The sequence below is a fragment of the Polypterus senegalus genome, chromosome 3 (genome assembly GCF_016835505.1).
Source record: "Polypterus senegalus isolate Bchr_013 chromosome 3, ASM1683550v1, whole genome shotgun sequence".
Classification (NCBI taxonomy): domain Eukaryota; kingdom Metazoa; phylum Chordata; class Cladistia; order Polypteriformes; family Polypteridae; genus Polypterus; species Polypterus senegalus.
In genome coordinates, this window is record NC_053156.1 from 21,790,297 (window position 1) to 21,816,315 (window position 26,019).

The 26,019-nt window shown below is 36.7% G+C and overlaps 1 protein-coding gene across 1 annotated transcript; it reads left to right on the top strand.

The window, feature by feature from the left end:
* Positions 1–10,258: 10,258 nt before the first annotated feature.
* On the top strand, positions 10,259–25,708 carry LOC120524915 (keratin, type II cytoskeletal 8-like). The gene is made up of 8 exons (XM_039746779.1): positions 10,259–10,561; positions 15,757–15,965; positions 17,928–17,988; positions 19,526–19,621; positions 21,039–21,203; positions 21,304–21,429; positions 23,267–23,487; positions 25,076–25,708. Exons 1-8 carry the CDS (start codon positions 10,469–10,471, stop codon positions 25,092–25,094), a joined length of 990 nt encoding a protein of 329 aa, XP_039602713.1. The 5' UTR covers positions 10,259–10,468; the 3' UTR covers positions 25,095–25,708.
* The last annotated feature ends 311 nt before the right edge of the window (positions 25,709–26,019 follow it).

Below are 26,019 nucleotides of genomic sequence, written 5' to 3' on the forward strand. Positions count from 1 at the left end.
AAGAACCAGAAAGTACAAACACAGTTCACCAGTTCTCAAATTTTGTACACTATCCCAACTAAGCTTAGGGTAGATTTCAAAATCCTTATTTTAAAATATAAAGTCTTAAATGTCTGAAGCCCTGCATACTTACCTGAGCTTATAATTACTTAAAAAACAGAGTGCAAACTGGATTTCAGGATGCTGGCCTACTTAAGATTCCATGAACTAATATAATAACAGGTCAAGCTATTAGTTACAGGGCCTCAACCCTGTTGAATGACCTGCCTACTAAAATAAGAGATGTGTTTTCAGTCTCATCTTTTAATTCCATGCTGAAGGCTCACTACTTCAGTTTAATATACCCTGGATAGAGCTGCTGATTAGCTGTTGTGGGATATGGCCGGCCATTCATCCCGGCCAATACCCCCAGGCCGCCAGGCGGAACCCTTCTTGCAACATAGAGGTGCCCTGAGTTCCAGCAGGGCATCATGGACAGTGGAGTTTTACATCACAGCCCTGCTGGATACAATGGGGACCTCCAGGGGACACTGCAGGGAGGAGCAGGGACTGCTATGTTCCCTATAACCATGGGGAAGTGGAAGAAATGATGTACTTCTGGGATGAAGAAGAAGAGTTTTCACCTGACCCAGACTACAAAGGACTGTGACAGATCCCAGACGGGCGAGCTGAGTTGGGAGGAAGGGAGCAATGCGTCTGGGAGTAGGACGATTGATTATTGTTATTGTATTATTGTTATTGAATTATGAGTATAGTGAAGTGGAGGGTGCTTTGTGCACATTATTGTTCAAATAAATTTAATATTTAGACTTTTATCTGTTGTCTGGCATCTGGTCTGAGGGTTCAAGGGGACAACAGCTCCCCCTATGTGTCACACTGTGTATACTGCATTTCTTTTTTGTTAGTCATTTGTACGGAAATATAAGCAACACTAACCCTTCTCTATTCAGGTTCTCTTCTCAGTAATTGGATGTGGCACTTGGTCCCGCTGATCTACTGCCAGGCTGCAGTCCTGTGTTTGAAAGAGTCATCTCAGATATATGAGCATTGTTATCATCGGATGGAATGATTTTCTCATCAGATTTGGCAACCAGGACAGAGTCCACTATATATATCTACTAGTAAAATACCCGTGCTTCGCAGCGGAGAAGTAGTGTGTTAAAGAAGTTATGAAAATGAAAAGGAAAAATTTTAAAAATAACGTAACATGATTGTTAATTTAATTGTTTTGTCATTGATATGAGTTATACATGTACAGTATATATATATATATATATACACACACACACACATATATATATATATATATATATACACACACATATATATATATATATATATATATATATATATATACACACACACACACACATATACTATGGGGTGCCAAACAGGCAAATTCATTGATTTTCTGAATATATAAAGTCGGCGTCAGAATATATAAGTCAAAACTTGAATATATAAAGTCATTCCCGAATATATAAAGTCAAAACTTGAATACATAAAGTCACTGTCGGAATATATAAAGTCAAAACTTGAATATATAAAGTCAGCGCTGGAATATATAAAGTCAAAACTTGAATATATAAAGTCATTCCCGCATATATAAAGTCAAAACCTGAATATATAAAGTCAGCGTCAGAATTTATAAAGTCATTCCTGATTATATAAAGTCAAAGTCAAAATCTATTGATTGAAACGACTCTGAACTGAACTAAGTTAACAAAAACGTATTCAGAAAAATAAATTAAAAAAACACTGTTCGGTTAATGTTTTGAAAATGATGCATGTGCCCTGCCCAGGATTGGTTCCTGCCTTGCGCCCAGTGTTGGCTGGGATTGGCTCCAGCAGACCCCCGTGACCCTGTGGTCGGATTCAATGGGTTGGGAAATGGATGGATATTCCAGCGCTGACTTTATATATTCCGACACTGACTTTATATATTCAAGTTTTGACTTTATATATTCAGAAACAAGTTTTGACTTTATATATACCGACGTTGACTTTATATATTTAAGTTTTGACTTTATTTATTCCGACAGTAACTTTATATAATCAAGTTTTGACTTTATATATTCGGAAATTACTTTATATATACAAGTTTTGACTATACAGTTAAATTTAGTCATCATTGCATAACTTTTTCTCTACCATAGAAATTTAAAGACTAAATTCAATTTCTATTCCTACCAAAGGTATTTCTGAGATACACTGAGTATGGCTTTACCAAAACAGTTACTGATGGCGAATCGATTATTCATAAAGCTTCAATTGGCGATCTGTTTTTCTGTGTTAACCTCATATTTTTTCATACTTCTTCTCAAACCAAGGGTGTGCGAGGGTAAAATGAATCGGGAAGCGCTGATCAATGTAATCGTGTACCAGGAAATCAGGCAGTTGTTTGGAATGGAAATTGTGATTAAATGCGTGATTTTTTAACACGTTATGGAGCACATGCATCGAAGCTTCTCAGCTGTGCTTGTGCTAAGAAAAGGAAACATTTTAAAAATAACGTAACCCGATTGTCAATGTAACCTTTTGTAAGTAGTGCCTGGAGGATTCAGTGTGGAGACAGAGACAGCGTGTGTATTAACTTGTGGTTTTTTCTGTGAGTATTTGGTTGCAGCATCACAAATTTGGTTCCTCAAGACGGCGTTAGATGCAGAGTTCAGCTCACAGCGAAATGAGGTGAATGGGAGGGGAGATGATGAGGTGAATCCCCCACCCACCTTAACTGTCAATCCCCCACAAACACAGTCTCTCGGAATTTGCATAAGCACAGCCCTTCATCTGCAATTTTAACTTAGTTACAAAGTGATCAAAACTCTCGTTTATATCCTGTGTCCTCTCATTAAACTTGTATCCCGCATTACCCGTGGGCATGACAAACGCCAGCGGCAGCCTGTCTATGAACTTAATTTAAAGTTTTGGTTTACACCGTGCTTTTTTTCCGAAGTAGCAGCACTCATGAATATGGTTGTATATGTCACTCGCTCGATTCTTATTGTTTCACTGCCTTCTCAATTATATAATGCATGTTTTCTTCAGCGCTTTTTGGAGCTCTTCCTGGTTTTCTACGTACTGCGTTGATAGTCAGTTCATGTGATTTCGTGGGAGGCGTGATGATGTCACACGAAACTCCGCCCCCCACGGCTCTCGAGCTCAACTCCATTACAGTAAATGTAGAAAAATAGCTTCCAGTTATGACCATTATGCGTAGAATTTCGAAATGAAACCTGCCCATTTTTTTGTAAGGAAGATGTAAGGAATGAGCCTACCAAATTTCAGCCTTCTACCTACACGGGAACTTGGATAATTAGTGATGAGTCAGTGAGTGAGTCAGTGAGTCAGTCAGTGATTAGTATAGATACTAATAAAAGGCAAAGCCCTCACTGACTGACACACTCACTCACTAATTCTCCAACTTCCCGTGTAGGTACAAGGCTGAAATTTGGCAGGCTTATTCCTTACAGCTTACTTACAAAAGTTAAGCAGGTTTCATTTTGAAATTCTAAACGTAATGGTCATTACGGTCAACAACATCTGCCATGTTGAACTTTCTTATTTATGGCCCCATCTTCACGAAATTTTGTAGGCGGCTTCCCTGCGCTAACCGAAACAGATGTATATACTTATTTCGGTAGTATGACGCCACTGTCAGCCACCATATTGAACTTTCCAACGTCACTAATTCTCCAACTTCCCGTATACGTAGAAGGTTGAAATTTGGCAGGCTCATTCCTTACAGTTTACTTACAAAAGTTAAGCAGGTTTCATTTCGAAATTCTATGCGTAAAGGTCATAACGGTCAACAACGTCCGCCATGTTGAACTTTCTTATTTATGGCCCCATCTTCACAAAATTTGGTAGGTGGCTTCCCTGCGCTAACTGAAACCAATGTACGTACTTATTTCTGTGGTATGATGCTACCGCCATATTGAACTTTCCAACGGTCTTTGTTAGCTATGGGCCCATCTCCAAGAAATTTGGTACTCGGGTTCCCAACGCTAACTGAATCCTACTTACATACATATATACGTCCATAGCCTGCAGCTTGGTTACCTTGTGAAGCGGCGTTGGGTCCCCCATCCCAACGCCTCCTACATTGTTGGCTGTCTGCCAATATAAGGCCATCCGTCACTTCGGTCTCTACATTCTCTTCCTTGCTTCGCCACGGGATTCACGTCTCCCTGCTGATAACTACAGCCTGTTTGTTTAATCCATGGCTTCTCCGCTGTTTTATTGTTCGTTTATTACGATTACAGTTATTGTGTAGGTATTTTAGACTTACTTTACATTGTTCAGGTACCCATTTTCTTTATCGTTCCAACCGCATGCCCCCATTAACATGTCTATCGAGGTGATCACCATCGATCAAAGAACTGTCACTTACCGAGTGGTTTCCATGCCCGGAGATGGCACCTGCCTTTTCCATTCTCTGTGTTACATATTGCACGGCCATATCAGGCTCACTCTTGATATCCGGAGGAACATTGTGTCTTATGTATTGAATGACTGGAACAGGTTCAAGGTGTGGACTGATGACGGTACAGGAGATAATTATATTACACAGGAGCACTAGAAGAGTGAAATGCTTAAGCCCTCCACCTATGGTTATGCATGTGAGTTGATGGCTGCCGCTGAATTGTTCAGTTGTCACTTTCAAGTGTACTGAAATGGCCAAATATTTTACACCTTTCGACAACCGCCAATGCCTCTTAAACATCTTAGATTCACAGGTAACGATTTCAGTAGTGGACACTTTGATGTTTATGAATGTTTAAACTCTCAAAAGCTGGATGTGAAGTTATCGATGAAACCGGTTGTATGCTTACAACGCTTGACAGATGGCGAACGTCACTTCAACACAAGTCCTGCAAATACTGTCGTAATTGAAATAAACCATGAAACTCAAACCGATTATGACAGCAGCAATCCAAGCTGTGAGATTTGAAACAAGATTACTGTTCACATGGCAAACTGTACGTTGCATGCTCAAGAGTAAGCTCAGCGCACATCTTTGTCATTTCAGCCCTCCGGTTTTAAAATGACTATGTGGTATACAAAGAGATCCTTAACAAATACTTATTGGTATATTTTCCCTCAGTTTAAAAAGGTTTTAAGGCAGTACTTTGCCGCTGCAAAGCGCAGGTATTTTGCTAGTATATATATATACACCCAAGAGAGTGTAGGTGGCTAGTTGACCGAAGTCTCTGCGACTGTAACTTTGTTTTTGACCTGTTATTTTACAACTTTAATCTCTTTCATTATCAACTGGTTATAGTTCATCTATTAATTAATGAATATATATTGATGTTTCTATTTATGTTTGATCACTTTTTGCCTTATTCTACCTTATACTACTACATTGTTCTCTGTGTTTTAAGTAATCTGTATTTTATGAGTACTATTTCTTTATTTAATTATTAGTATAATCTATACTTGTATTTTAACTGAGAATTGTTCACAGCACTCTGCACCTGCACTCCATGAATAGTGCTATAGTAAAAATTACTTGTTGTTGTTGAATTAATTTGTGTGTTGCACAGAACCTTTTTCACAATGTATTTTAAGATGTGCTGATCAATGTTTTTATAAATAATAAATGTTTAAATGAAATGATGACAATAACAAGCCATGATAATTAAAATAAAAAATCCTCATTGTGCAATTATTGCCCCTTCAGAACAGAGCACAAAGCTGTACCAAAGTTGACAGTACAAAAATTAACCTTTACTAAAGAGTTTAACTCTATATGGCTGCAAAAGTATTGAATATTGTTTTTTTTTACCTCAGACTTCTCTTCAAGAGATATCACGTCTTCTGCAATATGATTTTAGTTGGTATCATTTATACTTTACAAACATTATTAAGCCACTTTATCCCATATGTGGTCAGCAACTATATTCATGATATGTATGAATAACATACATCTCAAGTTAAAATATGAATTTGTTTAAATACATGTGAAATGTCAGAGTGGATTTATTGTAACACTAAGGCTTAAAATAACCTAAAAGTCTAATTATTTTGTCTTGTTTCGAGTTGGATTGCTGACACCAAGTTTTGTTAATAGATCCATTATTAATTAAAGATTTTTTTTTTATTATTCTTAAACTTTTTTGACTTAAATATTTTGATAGCAATTTTGTCTGGTTTGTCTGGTTTATGTGCTTGGGGGTGATCCTTCTAGTAGTAATGGAGGATGGTGACTCATTCTATGACCGCACGGTGAAGAAGACAGAGCTCCCTACAGCATATCCTTTGTGCACTTTGTTTAGACGGGCAGATTTGGCCATTGTTTGACCAATATATATATATATATATATATATCACCAATATATTTATGTACAGTATCTCTCTATCTATCTATTATTTAGTGTCTTTCACATCTATCTATATATCTATCGTGACCACCAGGGGTTGTACAGCTCCACAAACATCCGACACAACAGACACAGAGCACAAGTCCAGCACACAACACACGTTTATTAAGAGTGGGAAATGCTTTTCCCTCATTTCCCACCACCCTGCAGAGGAAGGCTCAGTTGTTCTCCATGCACCCCCTGCCAATGGCCACGGGCCCTGAGAATGCCGAGGTTCCATGCTCCAACCACATAGAACCACAGTCAGCCATAGGGGCTGCCCTCCATCATCCCGGGGAAGGTACTGCTCCATGCAAGCTCCTTCCCTCAGAATCTCTGTTACAAAGGTATCTTGACCGGGTAAGAGTCCTGGCTATCCATCACAATATATACAGTGCATCCGGAAAGTATTTACAGCACATCACTTTTTCCACATTTTGTTATGTTACAGCCTTATTCCAAAATGGATTAAATTCATTTTTTTCCTCAGAATTCTACACGCAACACCCCATGATGACAACGTGAAAAAAGTTTACTTAAGGTTTATGCAAATTTATTAAAAATAAAAAAACTGAGAAATCACATGTACATAAGTATTCACAGCCTTTGCTCAATACTTTGTCGATGCACCTTTGGCAGCAACTCCAGCCTCAAGTCTTTTTGAATATGATGCCACAAGCTTGGCACACCTATCCTTGGCCAGTTTCGCCCATTCCTCTTTGCAGGACCTCTCAAGCTCCATCAGGTTGGATGGGAAGCGTCGGTGCACAGCCATTTTAAGATCTCTCCAGAGATGTTCAATCGGATTCAAGTCTGGCTCTAGCTGGGCCACTCAAGGACATTCACAGTTGTCCTGAAGCCACTCTTTTGATATCTTGGCTGTGTGCTTAGGGTCGTTGTCCTGCTGAAAGATGAACCGTCGCCCCAGTCTGAGGTCAAGAACGCTCTGGAGCAGGTTTTCATCCAGGATGTCTCTGTACATTGCTGCAGTCATCTTTTCCTTTATCCTGATTAGTCTTCCAGTTCCTGCTGCTGAAAAACATCCCCACAGCATGATGCTGCCGCCACCATGCTTCACTGTAGGGATGGTATTGGCCTGGTGATGAGCGGTGCCTGGTTTCCTCCAAACGTGACGCCTGGCATTCACACCAAAGAGTTCAATCTTTGTCTCATCAGACCAGAGAATTTTGTTTCTCATGGTCTGAGAGTCCTTCAGGTGCCTTTTGGCAAACTCTAGGCGGGCTGCCATGTGCCTTTTACTAAGGAGTGGCTTCCGTCTGGCCACTCTACCATACAGGCCTGATTGGTGGATTTGCTGCAGAGATGGTTGTCCTTCTGGAAGGTTCTCCTCTCTCCACAGTGGACCTCTGACAGAGTGACCATCGGGTTCTTGGTCACCTCCCTGACTAAGGCCCTTCTCCCCCGATCGCTCAGTTTAGATGGCTGGTCAGCTCTAGGAAGAGTCCTGGTGGTTTCGAACTTCTTCCACTTACGGATGATGGAGGCCACTGTGCTCATTGGGACCTTCAAAGCAGCAGAAATATTTCTGCAACCTTCCCCAGATTTGTTCCTCGAGACAATCCTGTCTCAGAGGTTCTACAGACAATTCCTTTGACTTCATGCTTGGTTTGTGCTCCGACATGAACTGTCACCTGTGGGACCTTATATAGACAAGTGTGTGCCTTTCCAAATCATGTCCAATCAACTGAATTTACCACAGGTGGACTCCAATGAAGCTACAGAAACATCTCAAGGATGATCAGGGGAAACAGGATGCCCATGAGCTCAATTTGGAGCTTCATGGCAAAGGCTGTGAATACTTATGTACACGTGCTTTCTCAATTTTTTTATTTTTGATAAATTTGCAAAAATCTCAAGTAAACTTTTTTCACATTGTCATTATGTGGTGTTGTGGGTAAAATTCTAAGGAAAAAAATGAATTTATTCCATTTTGGAATAAGGCTGTAACATAACAAAATGTGGAAAAAGTCATGCGCTGTGAATACTTTCCGTCTGCACTATATATATACACATATGTACACATATACACAAATACATAAGTACATAAACACCTTCCCAAGGCACTTCAGCACTTTACAGGTACAGTGCATAGGATGGCTGTCCAGTACATTCTTTAGGCTTACATAGTAATCATAGGCAGGAACTGAACCAGCAGTCTTTCAGCTATTGTTTTTACCAGCTCAGTTGTGACACAAGGAAGTTAAATATAAAAAGTAATAGTTTTTTATTAAGAAATAGTAATAACAATTCTTAGGAAGAACAACTCTTACCACTCAACACATACAATTATGAAATGCAAATCTCCGCCCTAAAGCCAGCCATGCTATACCACACTGGAAAGGCTAAAAAAATTGTGCTGCTACTTGTTGGCAAAGGTGGATTATAGTATTATAGTGGAAAAAGGACTTCCGCCATTTCCTCCATCAGGGCCAAAGGGATACTGTGCCTAACTCAGCAACATCAATGAAAGGTACATTAATTAACACATCCGCAATTACTCAAACTGCAACTGTTAACTTAAAATTTTGGAGGATACCCAAGTAACAACAACAGCATGTATTTATATAGCACATTTTCATACAAAAAGCAGCTCAAAGTACTAAACTTCATATGGACAGTCATTAGGTCAAGCACTGAATCCACATGTCTGGCCTGTGTTTCCTTAGTGGTAAGGACTGCATTACTTTTCTGCCCAAAGGCAAAACCATCATTCATTAACATTCTACAAAATATTGTTATAGAAGCCAGAGACAATTTCATTAACATCAAGTACAAGGTAGGAAACAACCCAGGAGGGGACATTAGTACATCAAAACAAAACAATTCAATATACTGTGTATTAAAAATGTAACTATAATTAGTCTGAGTTTACTTTGTCATTTATTGTATTTGCTAGAAACCTTTTCATGAAAATATGCCTTCTGGCCTGATGTGAGTTTCCAATTGCTTTTCATCCACTGTGTCCAGAACAGTATACAAATATTTGCAGCTGAAGCCTTTCAAGAGTTAAATGAATACTCCACCCCATGTTACTCACCCCATATGTTTTGTAGTGACTGCAGAAAAAAAATATTTTAATGGATAACAGAGGTAAGAAACTTTCTGATGAAACAGGCATCTTTAAACAACACAGAACTGCAGCAGAAATTATTAAAATGCCCATGAAAAAAATCTTGGTAACACTTTAGTTAAGGTACTGCAAATTGCAACTATTACTCATTTACTATTACATAATAAGATCTTAAAAAAGGATTCTTTGGTGCTCCATAGCACTTATAAAGCATCTGTAAAGTGTTTCTTTATCTCTGAAATGTGACTTATTAACAAAACCTCACTTTTGAGTGCTTTGTGGTAACTTTTTTTCTGTTTTTATTCTCAAATAGTTCTGGACATTGACAATCTCAGATAATTGCCTTATTGTATTTCACTATATCTTAGAGGCACACATGGAAGTGTCTGTTAAGTTTTAGTCAAATGTCCACAAAAAAGACAGAAATTGTGAGTCTTTTGTAAAAGTGGTTTTTTTTCAGTTCTCAATATACAGGTGACTGAAACCCTAAAAAGAACTTGAATAGTCTACTATTTAAACCCAGCTAACTAGAAATTCAAGATCCTTGCACACATCACTTAGAATGTACACCACTATTTATTTATTTACTTCTTTATTTTGACAAGTCAGACAGATAATGATTGTGATTTGAATAGAAAATATTTGTGGGTGGACTATTTACCAATTGTTTTTTCAAAATGCTGCTCAAACAGGATTAAAGTGTGCCATTTTTCTGAGCCTAAAAATGGATTTCCTTGTTACATAAAGAAAAACACCTTAAGAAAGAATGCAGGAACCTGCATTCTATACTGTTAAAATGGCTTAGTTGGAAATGAAATTTGGCAAATGCCCTTGCTATTGTGTTACAGACAATATATAAAGCTGCGCATGAAATCATTTTGCTTAAACCTAGTTTCATCCGGGAGGTATTTTACTGACAACCTGACAAAGTCACTATTGCTCTCAAAGTAAAGAAAAATTTCAGCCATTAAGTCAGCCAAAGACATCTGTTAGAGTAATACTGAATCTCAGCATGGCAACAGACAAAAACATTCATGACATTCGGAAGCAAGAAAAAGATAATATAAAGCACCTCAACAACCGCTTTGCTGACTTCATCAACAAGGTACTGTAAGTTCACAAAAAATTATTATATGGCAAAAGAGCTCTTCCTTTTGAACTAAATATGTGTTAAATAATTTAGCACACACAAATTGCATACAAGGTCAAATGTATTAATTTAAATGCTATTAATACCCGTATTTCTAAGGAAGAAAAAATGTACTGTTCAGACAGAACTGTTTTATAAAAAAGTGTATAACTACTTATACTAAACTTTAGGAGAGTTATTCTAAAAACCTAGAAGTCATGAATGTGTGAATGTGTGAAAAGGGATTATGCCATTGTAAAGCACTTGGCACTACTATTTTAAAAATAAAGCTTGTTGTGAGGTATGTTTTCTTTTTTTTTTGGCTCTATTTTTTTCTTCTTTGATGTCATTTGAACTTGTTACGGAATTCTGGACTATGCACATTCCAACTGTATCTTTATTTTGCAGATTAACAATGCTGTTGGCACAGTTGAGTCTTATTTTTATTTAGACAGATGCCATTTTTTGTCACTGCTATTTTGAGGATGTACAAGAAGTGACTATCTGACTGCAATTGTCACAGTTAGTGATGTCATTGTTCCTTCCAGTATTAGCAGTGTGCTGTGTATCCCTCGGTGGATAATCTGACCAACAAAACTCTGTTAGTTTCAAAGAGTTAGTTTCAGTATTCATTTTCAGTATCAACTTATTTTGACTATAACCTTCACACTTGTTTTTGCTGCATTTCACCGTGAAGCTTCAATATTATTTTGATGTCCCTGACAATTCTCTTTCTTTGCTCTTTACTGAAAATGTCCTGGTTGTTTTTTTTTTCTTGTGCTTATAACAACATTCTGGGCTTCTTATTACTTAACTTAGCTATTGGGCCTTTTGTGTGGGAGCTGAAATGCCCCCCCTGTGTTTACATGAAACTGTGTTCCAAATGGATAACCAAAAGAAATGCAACCAATTGTATTATAAATGCTGTAAGTTGCTTTGGATAAAAGCATCAGCCAAATAAGTAAATGTAATTTAATGTAATGTAACTCAAATTTTCTCCCAAAATATAGAAACATAATGTTAGGTTGGCAGCCAGCACTGAGTACAGCTATTTATTGGGCATTTGGTGGAAGGGAAGGATGTGATTGCTGGTGTCCACTGAGTTATGGTGTCTTGTGACTACTGCTGCAGTGTTTATCCTAAGCTTTTCATCAGTATCCTTGCGTTTCAACCTATGTTAGCTAGCACGTCCTCTCTCAGTGTAGTTCCCATAAAGCCAGCTCCTTAGAATATGATATTTCAAGTGCATTTTTTATTTCTTGTCTGCTTTTTGGGTAGCCCGAATGGTAAATGGTCTCTCTTTACCCCCTGTAATAATATCATTTGTATTCTTGGAGAAACCTCCCATGTTTGAAGGTGACACTCAGCATTCCTCCTATGCTTTTCACCTGTATCAACCGATGTGTTGGCCTGCCGTGTCAGGCACATCCTACCTCAATTTGTGATTGATCCAAGACAATGGACACAGAGACATTAGCATTTTATTATATAGATAGGTCACAATGAACGAGTTACATCTGTTAGACATTTAATGCTATATATTATGCAAATCAAATCCTGCACCTCCTTCCTTATCCATCTTCTGTTTTGGAGGAAACCCAAGGACCAAACTCAAACAGTGGCTAAGCAAAGCACTGAATCCCAGTCCCTGGAGCAGTGAGGTCACAATGCAATGGTTGCATTTCCATTCTGCCCAAAGGCAAAACCATCATTTATTTCTTTAATCACTGTATTTCAATATACTGTAATGGGGACACCAGCATATATCATCAGCATCAAGTACAAGGCAGGGAGCAACCCTAGAGGGCATATTCAGAAACACAAATAAACCAAAATAAAAGAATATTCCTTTCAGCCCAGCAGAAGTTGTCAATTACTATTCACCTACTCTGTCCAACTGAAGTTTCGTAGTCCCCAGATTGTAGGACTTAAATTGGACCAGAATAGACCAGCAAGGCTCTGCCACTTTGATCCATCCTTACATTATCCAACCCGCTATATCCTAACTACAGGGTCACGGGGGTCTGCTGGAGCCAATCCCATCCAACACAGAGCGCAAGGCAGGAAACAAACCCCGGGCAAGACGCCAGCCCACTGCAGTTTGTTCCAAGTATTAATAGTGAATTTCACTCCACCGCCTGTCAGATGCTCAGTGCTATATCTTTCAATGCAATATCTCTTTCCCTTGCCATCATAAATTTAAAAGTTATTTTGCATAAATTGTAAGATATTATTTGTCCCCTCAGGTATTTTTTTTTACTTTCCTCAAAGTTCCAGTAGATACCTATAGATATAATTTTAGTTTTTGCAAAAATATTGATTTGGCTGGAAATAAACTGTGGAAACCAGGGGCTTGTACAGCCACCCTATCCTGACAAAGACAGGCAGAGACACAAGTGCAGCTGTATTAAGGGAGTAAAAAGAAAAACTTTACAAATAAACCTATTGATCTATGCCTCTTTTGAAAGTATTTATGTAGTCTAGTAGAGCCCCATTCTCCCACCTATGTTCATTCACACATGGCCAATTTCAAATGGCCAGTCAACCTAACCTGTATAGGTGGTACCTGGAGGAGCCCACTGCAGACAATGAGATAATGTGCACACTCCACAGAGACTGCGATAGGGATGTGAACTATTAGCTAATCAATCAATCTTTATGGAGTTAGTGATGTCCTCGTGTATAGAGGATTTTTAGGACAAAATGAAATAAATACTTACATAAATATATTTGCAAATATATAAATATATTGTAATATATGACAATAATTAAGTAATAACAAAATGATATGTGAAAGTAAATAAATGTGTCACAAAACAAGTTTTCATGATTTATGTATGTATGTATGTATGTTTATATGTCAGTTACAGTGCATTCAGTATGAAATACACCTTGAAATAAAAACAGTCATTTTCACCCACCAAAGTTGAGAAGATGGGCTCTAGCAAGAACTGCGTTTTGATTGGTGAATCATTGGTGAAACATATTTTCAGAGATGTGACTGTTTACATGGCTGTAATGGAAAGCCATGCAAGAAAAAGTTGTTCCCACATTTCAAGAAGCTCTGAATTTATCATCAGGAGTCAGTATCTGAATTATATTCACCAAGTGTGGCTGTTAATGACCAAGATTTATGTGCATTCTTCAGACAATTCACTAATAAAAAAAGAGGACTCACTAGTTCCCACGCTCTCAACTTTGTGTGTGAAAGTAACAGTTTTCAAGTTGTGTGTGGTGTCCCTGAAATACATACATGAAGAAATAATTAAGTAAATGCATAACAAAATAAACAAAGAAATTGTGACACACTTAATTGTTAATGCTCACATATTTTGCTTTTATTAATGTATTTTCACATTTCACAATGAAGTTATTTGCATTCTTTTTTTATTTATTTTATTTTTGTCCTAAATAATCCTCCATACTCATGTGTCTAAAATTAATGCTTTTAGTAGCTGCAAATGTAAAGCAGGAATTATTTATTTTAAAGCTGCCAGTAGATGCACTTTTTAAAATGAATGTTTACTTAGAAATTATTTTACCAGCTACATTAATGGTGCAGACACTACTGGTAAAAAGTTTTCTGTTTATCACAACATAAAAAATATGAACTCCACCAAGTTGTCACACAAAATGAAAATATCACCAGTTAGGGTTACTTGTGTGATCTTAGATAGTTTAAAGATTTAAAAGTTTAATGCTGTGATGTGCTTGGCTTGTAACATCACTTCAAGAGAGGCTCACAGAATCAACTAATTAAAGGAGCAGGCTCAGTAGTAAGATGCACTCTGGACCCCTGGAGGTTGTAGTGAAGGAGAGAATTAAAACAAAACTGAGTGCCATTATGAACAATGCTGCACATCACTAACACTGAGGACTTTCAGCCAATGACTTATTCAGCAGAAGAGTATCAGGAAATGCTATGGAGGCTCCTTTATACCAAGAGCAATACATCTGCATAGCGCTTCACTTAGACTGTAACAATCACAACTTTCCTTTTCTTTTCTTTTAATTTTCCTTTTTTTATAGTCATTCTGGTGTGTGTATATTTATTTATCTACCTATTTATTATTTATTTATTTAAAGAGCTTCTGTAAATTGCCAAATAAAGTTATCTATATAAAATATTAAATGAATGAATGAAAAAGAACATAGAGCACAGATAGCTTGTAAGGGTTCTTTATCAATCCCTTGAATGGCAAGTTGAACAAATACGCATTGTTTATTAACTTGCCTAAATGCCATTGCATTGGTTCCCAATTCAGTTTGTCCCAGCTTAAGCCCTCCACCTTCTTTCTTCTTTTGTTTATTTGCCTTTGCTTTTGTAAAAGCATTGTGGTTTCTTGTATTAAGTCACCATTGGTGGAGTTCATCATTGTAAACAAACCAGTACAATTCGTATCTCATAATGTATTTTGGCCATCTCAAAGAGGGTCCCTATAGCTCAGGAGGCAGCATTTGAAACATCACCAATAACCACTGCAGAAGAGCAAATGAAATAGCATCACACATTTGGCCAAAAAATTCTGCATTTTTTTTAATTGAGCCAAATACTGCTTCTGCCATTATTTGCTGTTTTCAGTGGGTGACAATTTGGTGCATCCCTAGTTAGGCCTCTAATAACGTAAAGTATATGTAAGCTGAACACTTGAAGCTTATAATTAGAGCAAAATACTATGTTAGACAGAGGATTTTACCAGCCTAACCATCTAATGATACCCCCTCTCTAGTCCACTATGTACACGTTGTACTCTGTTAAGAATAGCTTCATTATAACATCATTCACAAACATTTGTTAATATCTAACACTTCCTTGAGTTTCAAATAAGCTCTAAAGGAACATCAGACATACAGTTGTCTTTAGAATGCAGTTCTAAAAGATAATTAAACTACTAATAAACCATGCTGAAGAGATCCAAACATATACTGAGGATATGTTAGAAACATTTGGTAGAGGCTCTAATCCAGGTAATTCAGGAGATCTTCAACTCATCTTCACAGCTGCCCAGGGAATACCTCAATATCTGAGAAGGTGGAGGGAAAAAGGGACATCTGAGAATCTTTGTTTAAACTGCTGACCTGGGGCCGGAAAAGTGTCAGAAAATGGATGGATGGATGGCATACACAGTATTTATGTAGGGTTTTTTGTAATAAATTGTATTGTTTTACAGGTACAGGAACTTGAAAAAGAAAACAAAACGCTGACAGCAAAGCTTGAACTTCTTCAGAATCAAAACTTCTACAAGTCAAATATTGACGAATTGCTTGATGATTGCCAGACAAACCAAAAGAAACAGATAGATGCCTTAGATGATGAGAGGGAAAAACTTGAGAAAGAGTTAGAAATGCTGGAAGAAATGCTAGAAGATCAGAAGCAAAAGTGAGTCATCTGGTGGCTTTCCCATGTTTGCATCCCAAGGAATGTATACTTTCAAAAATATGTTAAATATTTCATAAAATATAAATGTTTAAATTAATTTTTATTTTGAAATAGTTAGCCATGCTGCCTCACAGATCCAGTTTATATATAATCCCTATAATCCTGTGGCCTTTCATTTTCTGTGTGGAGTTAACACATTTTCTTCAGGTACTTTTCCTCTGCTATATGCACACAAGTGTGTTAGGCCAACTGGTGATTCTAAATTGGTCTAGTGTGAGTATGTATAAGTGGTCCCTGTGAAAGAGGGTCAGGTGTCTTGTTTACTGTTGCTTTCGATTCCCACACATTCCAGTTTTGGCACTGGTCCCCCATGACTATAGACTGGAGTTTACAGAATTCAGAATGTAATGTTTATCATGAATTACACTCATAATCAGACAAATGCAAGCAGTTGCTGAAGAAGTGGATCTTATTAACAATACTGCAACATAATCAGCTACAGTTCAGTATATTGAGTGTGCTTTTTATAGCTTTAGTTGGGGTGCAATATACAAAAAAAGGTTTCCTTTTGCTTGAGAATTGGAAATTAAAATCTACCCTGTCTGATTGATCCTGTCCTGGATATAGAGTCACCTGTTATCTTCAACTTCACATAAAATATTTCGCTTGGCAATGCAATGTGGGAAAAACCTCTGGGCATGCCTGATCCACCCCTGACAGTCAGATACTGTGACTGTCCTTTCAGCCTCAGTCATAGCATCCAACAGAGGCATTCTGTTATAGGCATAGGGGCCATAACCCTTTCATCTCCAGGCAGAAAAAAACTCCTCATTAGGACAAAAGAATGGTAAATATGGAGGAAGGAATTCAATGGACATGCGTGGATGAGCCCTAAACTACTCCATTACTGCAGATGAGTGATGAAATGGGACATCGTTCCATGTGACTACATAGTGTGGGCCACTGACCCCAGCATCTTTCCTTCAGCAACCAGTGATGTCTGTAAATCTCATCAAGGAAAGAATACAGTTTAACAGAGTTATATGGACCAACTGTTGGGATGTATGCTACAGGACCATTGCATGACATGTCTGAACAAAGAGTAATGGGTGAGACTCTTTGCCCTGGTATTTGTGGCATTGAACATTTGGCTGCATCCTCAAACCAGCCTCACGCTAAGAGGCCTTGATTTATCACATGGTCTACAATAGTTGCTCTGATTTCATCAGAGACAACTGTTCTATGTCACACTTTTAGACCACCCCTTCCAGCAGCTACTTCTCTTCTTTTTTCACCCATTCTTTCTTTTGCATTGGTTGTGGTTGTCTGTCTTGCTCCATTTTACGTTAATGTATCAAACAAACACTTTACCTACCCCTTTTATGTGTTGTGGCTTATTTTGATTGGTTTAGAGACAGATTTGCAACAAGTGGGTCAACAATTGCAAGTCCAGGCCTTACCAGCAGAGGCCATTGTATTGTGATTTGCTTGATCTGAGACTTTCAGGTGGTTTTGGTGTTATCAAATGACCACTGTGTCTAGTGTTTTGCAAAAAGTCCATTAGCATTAGGGACTGATGTACATTCAATGAGGAATAGTTCACTGTTGTGAAGAAATGTTTGCTGTTTTGCTTAGCATGCACTGAAGGCTTGGAAAAAGCTTAAAAGCAACTGAGAAAAACTGTAATTAAACAAACAGGTCTAATTTTAATGAAAATCTGTTATGCTAATTTTATATTTTGAGACAGGCCTTAAAGCCATGTTTTAGTAGATATTATCAGCTATGATTAAAATTGAAACATTAATTTACAATCATGATAACTATTCATACACTATATTATTATTTTTCATAAACAGAATGTTTTATTATGGTCCTTACAAAATAAGCATTTAGTAGCAAAAATACACATGTCTGACTTCATGGTAACTAAATTTGCATTTTTTTTTTTTCTGCTCTCATCAGATATGAGGATCAAATCAACAAACGCACCAACTCTGAAAAAGAATTTGCAGACAGTAAAAAGGTAAATTCCTACATTGTAATATTATATTTTAGAACTAAATTGTTATTTACAATTGAAAGTCTAAATTATCATCTTATAAATTCGGAAGAAGTTGAAAATATTCTGAAATACAATAACCTTATAATATTTTCAATGTAAGATCTATTCAGTGCTAACTAGAAGGCATACTGTATGGGGTCTTCGTTAATCAATGTTGCATATTACACAATATTTGGTGCAAATGGTAATTCCACAGAGTGTACCACATTCTTCAACATTAATGATAAAGTGAAAGGTGCATTAATTTACACTAAATACACACCATCTGTGCATACACCCATTACTTTGCAAGAAATTAACAGACATGAGTGACAGTCTAACCAGGATCTTTAACAAAATGACCCCATCGCACATTTTAAAATCAAGGGAGGTTCATTGCAGTTACAAGGTAATTTCAAAAAGGAAATCAATAATAGCAAAATAAAACAAAAGAATGTGTTTTGCTTATTCCTTAAGCAGTATTGTAGTCTTGCATTTGCCTCCCACATATTGAAATGGAATATCATCCTCATTTACGCTCACCTCCATTATTGGTTTCAGTAGGTCTTAAAGAATTATGCATTAGGGAAAAAGGAAATAGTTTATCCCTGTTTCCAGCTTTTACAAACAGAAGAATTATATGCAATAAAAACCCTGCATTCACACATGGTTCAGTGAGCATTGATATTTATCAATAAAATGTTTCTTGCAACTTTGAATTAAGCTAGTCTGGTGCAACTCATCACCAGGCAACACACAAATGTATAGATAAAAGAATGGATATTTTTGTAAACAACCTATAGCCTAGTCTGACTGGCATTAAATTTAAAGTCTTCATTAATTTCACTCCAATGAGGTTCTGAAACAGAATAACTCAACATTGTCCTTCAGAACAAGATACTTTCAGCTTCTTATAGTTGATGCTAACTCAGCATTACAGTAATTACAAAGTAAGTCCTGGTGTACAGTGATTCATCTGCTTCATTTAACTTTGAGTGGTTTGTAGAGATGGTACAAAATCAATTCAATTTTTTAAATTCTTCTGAAAACAAACCTCATACATCTAATGCTAATTGATTCCAGCATCACATATATAAAGAAATAAAAAGGAATGAGGCAAAGAAGAAAAAGTGAAATGGATAGAAAAGAGAGACATAAGACAAGCACTAAAATGAAAAAAGTAAAAAATAAAGAGAACACCATTTAACCCAACAAAAGAACAATGATGCACAGATAAACAATACTAAATGTTTGTTCTTGTATTCGAAAGGTGACAAACCCTGAAGAACAGATTAGCAGCAGTGCAGCCCTGTATTTAAATAAAGAATACATGAAGCTTAGGTGGTAATTGATTAGTTCACTTTCGACAAAGCCTAAGATTTACAGAACTTCACAAACTGTTAATAGGCAACAGTTTAGGTTCATTTTAAACAATGCCTGATCTGTGGAACTACTGCATTGGTCTTAAACAAAACCTCTAATTGATATCCCATACTAATATTCCTATTTAATTCCTCAGGCTTTTGATGACACATTCCTGGAAAAAATTGAAACGGAAGATAACATTCACACAATGAATGAAGAAATGGATTTACTGAGGGAGATATATGATGAGGTATGTCCTAGTTTCTTCAAAAGCACAGCCAAATGGAGGAGACTTAAATATGCAAATACTTGAAAAAAGTCACCATAAAGAAAGGCTTTGAATGATAATGAACAGTTCAACTTACTGAACATACAGTGGTGTAAAAGAATATATGCCCTGTTCTCTATTTCATCTATTACTGCAAATTTTGAGATAAGGAGCACCAGAGTGAATAAATGACATCTACTGACAGTAATGAAAGTCTGCCGTATCACGACAACACGGTTTTATGGACAAATATTAAGTGTAACTACAGCAATATTTAAAAATTCATATGTTAAAAATCAGCTTAAGTCCTTATTTCCATGTCCGTAAAACAGTATCTATAAATCATATACTCTGTAATATCTAGCTTCATTCAACACATTAGCACTCACCTATAGTATAAGACTTTTGCTTTGCTTCAACTTGCTTCATTCTCATTTAACTGTCTTATTAGGCTTCCTTTCTGGAAACTTCCTACAAAATTTACATATATTCATTGTCATTCACTGCATTTGACATGTGTACCCATTTCTGAAGAATTTAACTGCCACATGGCATATTGCTGAGGAAGTTATTTTCTTCTCACACTTTAAAATTCAATTAAGTATGTATTTCACAAGGACAGACTCAGTGACTTTGACAAATCTTATCTGCACTTATATAAACAATCTATGTGATTTACTGACACCACTCCTACATCACACATCAATGTTTACAATAAATAATTCAACTAAATTTTGTATGGAATAATTCAATAATAATTCCAATAACTTGATAAGTCTGAAATGTATTAAACAAAACGCAATTATAATAAAAATAACAAATACCAACCAAAGCCCAATATGTGAATAGCATCATCTTATATTGTGTTATTAAATGTCACAAGATGAACAACAGATTTTACAAAGTTTCTGAGCCCTTTCCCTTATATAGTTTGAAATTTAAATGTATTTTGGACCACTTTAATCATTTTTGTGAAAATGCTTTGATTAGGCATTTAGGTGCAGCAAATTCATCCCTTCATCTTCTGAACCACATTATTACAAAACAAGTCAGCAGGACGTCACTGGAAGCATCAGACATAATGCTAGAACCAGTCCAAGAATGTACTACTGGGCACACTTATGCTACAACAAACACTTTACATTTGCCAATTAACCTAATAGGGATGTGGGGGGAATGAAAGAACGAGGAGAAAACTCACATGGACAAAGAAAGAATTTGTAAACTGCATAGGCACAAACTTGCTCACTGAAAGTTTGAAGCAGCAGTGTTAACAACTATACCAGCATACTGTCCCAGTTTCAGTGTAGATGTCTAAATAAGCTGTATTTTTTACTTTGTTTAAACATAATGGTATAAAATAATCTTATAAACAACACTCTGTCTACATCCTACACAGGAGACCAAAGAAATCAATTCCTGTATTGAGAATGCCACAACTGTAGTGCAAATGAGAAGCCACCATAACCTGAATATGGCTACCATTGTGGATGAGGCCAAGAAACATTATGAAGAACTTGCTTCCAAAGGCCGAAACGAGGCAGAGAAGGCTTACAGTTCAATGGTAATTGAAATATTATGGCATAAAATAAATTATTCATTCATGTTCGCTTTTCAAGAACAACACTGTGGACTGATTAGTTGAGTGTTTAATTTTCTAACAGTACAATAAAAAGGCAGAAGAGGATCAGAACATCACCCGTGATCTAAAGGAAATCAAGTCACAGATCAGCAAAATTATGAGACAGATTGCAAAGCTACAAAGTGAAGTTGATGCTGCTAAGAAGCAGGTAAACCCAAAGTGTAATCTCAAAGAATAATCACACTGCTTGACTCTGTGTGCTGAGAACACTTTGTGTAATGAAGTTCTTACTTGGTTCTCTTTTGAGCACTCTTAACTAACTCCTTAATTCCACCTATTTCTGTTTACCAGAAAGAATTCTGATTGAGAAACAATCAATGTTTTTGAGAAAGCTAGAGATCAAGTCTTTTCGCCTTTCTGAAGAGAAACTCCCTCCCTTCAGGTTATTCAAGTAGCACATGTGGTATAGTTCCCAGACGCACATGGTTTGGGTGGTATTAATTAATCAGTAACAGCTGCCTGCCCATGGAAAAGTCATGTCAGATAAAGGAGTACTGGAATCCTCAGGTAGAAGATTGCTTTCATCTGATTGGCTGGCCTAGCACTAACTCAGCTATAGAATGGCCGAGGTCTCCAGGACTCTGAATGTGTTTGGCTGGTATGACTCTTCCTCATTCTACAATTAGCTGATGGACATATGTTGTTGTTTTTCTTAATTAGTTTCTACTTTGCTTTAACGTATTTGACCAAATCTGTATCGTCATATGTGATAGTTCTGTATTCAGTGAGTGGTACATTCTATTTTGTATTTTGCCTTTATAGTTGTCACTCTGCTCTATGCCTGAACTGGGTGAGGACCGCTGTGCAAGAACAAAGTAGTTTGTGCTATTGTATTGTATTTCTGAGGTAGCCATGATAGATTGGCCATCTAGCTCTGTGAAGAGGATTACTTGTGTTGTGTTTTGTGTACTGTATTTACCCCAATTTTTGACACACAACCTATTGGGATAAGGGTCTCTCTCTCTCAGTTGCCTTTCCCAAGATTTTTTTACCTATGAGTTGTTTTTTTTGTCTTCTTAGAGAGTCAAGACTGGGAGACTGTAAAAAAACAGGGCCTGGTGAAGCCCATTGAGACATTTCTTGTGTGATTTTGGGTTACACAAGAAATAAATTGTTGTTCTTGCTGTTGTTGACTGACTCAGACTGGAATGTGTGTCTCACTCATAGAACCTTTGGTGTCAATTTTACATAGATGAGTTATCTTGCTAACCTAAGTTATGATAAAAAAAAAAGTAAAAACATTAAGTACGGTGATTAGCATCATGAAGGCTTTTACTTCTGTTTGGTGATATATTCCCAATATAATACTTATTGTCAGGACATATGTAGCCTTTGGACAATTGTGGTTTGGAACAGCATTATTGTTTAAACCTAACATTGCTCTCAGCTGTCTCTTCAAATCAGTATATCTGCCTAAGTGGGTTAAAGGAATGATCATCCACATGTGAAACGAGTGTCCTTTTTTGCAGTCATTTATACCAGTAACAGTTCCCTAAATAAATGTTATCATTTTCTTCTTCTTTCCACTTCACCTGAACTTAAACTGACTCTAGCACTGCTTTCTCTAAGCTGGGCATATCATCCAGGTTTTGGAGTTTCTTAAAGTGCTCTTTTCACCTCTCTAAGATATTCTCAGATGAGGTCAAAATTATTTATGTCACAGTCACTACTACATAAACTGAAATTATGGATGGATTAAGATAGTTTTCTGCAATTATCTTCAAATTATTTTTAAAGAAGAATTGATTACATGTGATGGAATGAGTAGTCTGTGCTTGCTATAAGGTTTTTGTGTGCTATTATAATATTAAATGAAAATAAAGTACACCACGACTATATTAGTTTTTAAACTGAGTTTCAGTAGGATCAGAGTATGGAATTGTACAAATCATAAGACTAAAATCATGTTTTTAATTTATTTAAGTCCTTTAAACAATAATTTTAAACTAAGCAACACTGTAATATTTCTTTTGTTTGGATGTTAGCGTGATTCCCTTGCACAAGCAGTTTCTGAAGCAGAGGAACAAGGGGAAAAGGCAATCCTTGAATCTCAGAAGAATGTGGCAGAACTTGAATCTTCACTGCAGAACACCAAGCACGAGATGGCTCAACGACTACAAGAATACCAATTGTTGATGAACACAAAGCTGACACTAGATATTGAAATTGCAACCTACATGAAGCTCCTGGAAGGTGAAGAAATGAGGTTGGTATACATACTAAATACCTATAACCTAAGGATGGTGGGGATTGGTCATGTATCTTAAACTCTGACTCTCTTTAAAATGCTCTGCATACAACATTGTAAGAATGTTAACAAAGTAGCAACAATTTTAATCCCACTATTAATGGCACCAAACAATGGATCTACCTTTAGAGTTTGGGTTGAGTAAACAATAAGGTTAATCTAAATTAAAACAAAACTTCCATAACTCCATTCAAAGTCATGGGAGCTGTGCCTTTAAAGTCCTTTCAAGGACTTTTCCATAGGGCTTATGTGAAGACAAATATAATGAAGCTGCAGGTATGGCTCAGTTCAATTCCCAACTGTTCTGTCTCCATTTAGAAATTGCTTGTACTCTTTGTGTTTCAGTGGATTTATTGACAACTTTGAATTGTCTAATTGGTATGTATGCACTGTATGTATGTATAATATTCAATGCTAATTATCAGTTTATCAAGGACTGGCTCAGAGGTATTTGTGTCAGTATAGAAAGTGACATTCTGAGACACCATTATTAATTACATTATTTTGGATAAAAATGCATGATTATTAATTTTTCAAATCCAAATTGCCATTGAATCAAGTTCCAGACATATTACTGAGAATGTTAAGTTTGTTTGCAAAGAACCTGGGAAACTGAACATTTAAGTGATTCAGAAAGCAGCATGCTATGTGGTGTCATACCAGAAACAATTACACACCTGGGGTACAGCATTGTTCCAGGTGTATCCAAACCGTTCCATCGTACAAAAAACATCCAGCAAGAGTCATTAATGATCTTTGAGAAAAGTGGCCAATGGATGCTGAGACATCTTATATAGAATTGGTGATGAACAAGGCATATCAAAATGCAAAATTAATTGTACATTGACACAGAAAGAGCAAAACTGTTGACAGTCCAGATAAGTTACACTCCTGTCATTGAATAAAAAAAATGGTATTACAGTGGGCTAAGGTTCAGAAATGCTACTCACTTAAAGTTTAGAAAAACATTTCTTAGGCAGCCTAATCCTAGTTCTTGCTGATTCACTATGATAGAACCATGCATATATGAAGAAAACCCAATAAGTCAGTTGATCCATCTGACCACATTGGCGATGGTGTGGAGCGTGTTTCAATTGCACATATTTGTGTTTTTAAATGAGTAAAACCCTGTTTGAATGCCACAGAATATCTAACATTGTTGTTGACCACCACTAGTACCAGAGGTATACCAATTTGCAAATGAACTTTCCCAGCAGGATAATGTCAACTTAATGCCCTGGATCCCCCAGTCACCAAATTTCAGCCCACTCAATCACCTATAGAATGGGTTTAAATGGTTTATTGAGTGTTCTTCCAGTGCAAGTTCGTTTATTGTCATCTGTAGAGTGAACTCTGACACATTGAGAAAGCATTTGACTGCTGGCTTAGAAACTATTGAAATTCTCATTTTAATCTACCACCAAAAGCTCTTACTACACATATGCTACCAAGTCTGGTAAATGGCAATAGTATATGGAATTGTGCTAGCTTGATTTCTGTTACAGATCAGACATAACTTACTAAAACTCTGATTTTTGTCTTACAGGACTCAGCACATAGTGTAAAGGCCAAGCCTGATCTTGAAAGTGAAGATGTCCAAGGCTATGTCCAGTGTACCATCCATAAAATATGAGGAAACACACTGAACAAATAACTCATTTCTGTGTTTTTAATGTGAATGAACTTTCTGATCATGACTGTGGGTGCTATTTAATCATACGTCCTTTCTTATTTTAGCTTACTTAAAGACTTAGTAGTATAATTTCAATTATTATTTAGTTGCCATTTGTTCTACAAATTGATCTACTGGTCTATTCATAATTAACATAAATGTAATTACTAAATAATTTTTAAATTATTTTATTTCCACATAATGTGATTTTGGAATTGCCTGTGTAAACGTGAATGGTGCTTTGAAAAACATTTGTAAAATGTCTACTACATAGTGTGATACCCTAAAAAATACATTTAATTCCTTGTTTGAGAATCTCTTTAATTCGTAACAAATTCATACCTGCTATAATTAGCGGGTCTACTGTCATACTGTGGTTCCAAGGTGTCTAATAAACCCTTTTCATTACCCTTTTAATTTGTGCAGATCTATTAAAAAGTTATGAAATTTCATGAAAGTATTAAAATTATAGACTGTTCACTTGCATGATTAAAAAAATAAATGGCACATGGTTAGAATGTATGTATTTTCTTTTAGCTTCCAATTCCAGCAAGATCTGTGTGATACAATCAATGTCAGAAAGATAACCTTGTCTTACACATACCATCATCACTGTCATGCATAGACAACAGAGATCTGTAGCGTTGATCTTGTATGGCCATGAATGATGCCAAAGTTAACTGGATGGTGTCCCATCACACATTTGGTGCATTCATCCCTGACAGCGGTAACCTGGAGGTTTTTTCCAGCATGGGTCTGAGGGCCTTTCAGTTTTCCAGGAGACAGCAACTGCAGCAGCACCAAAGACTAGAATAGCG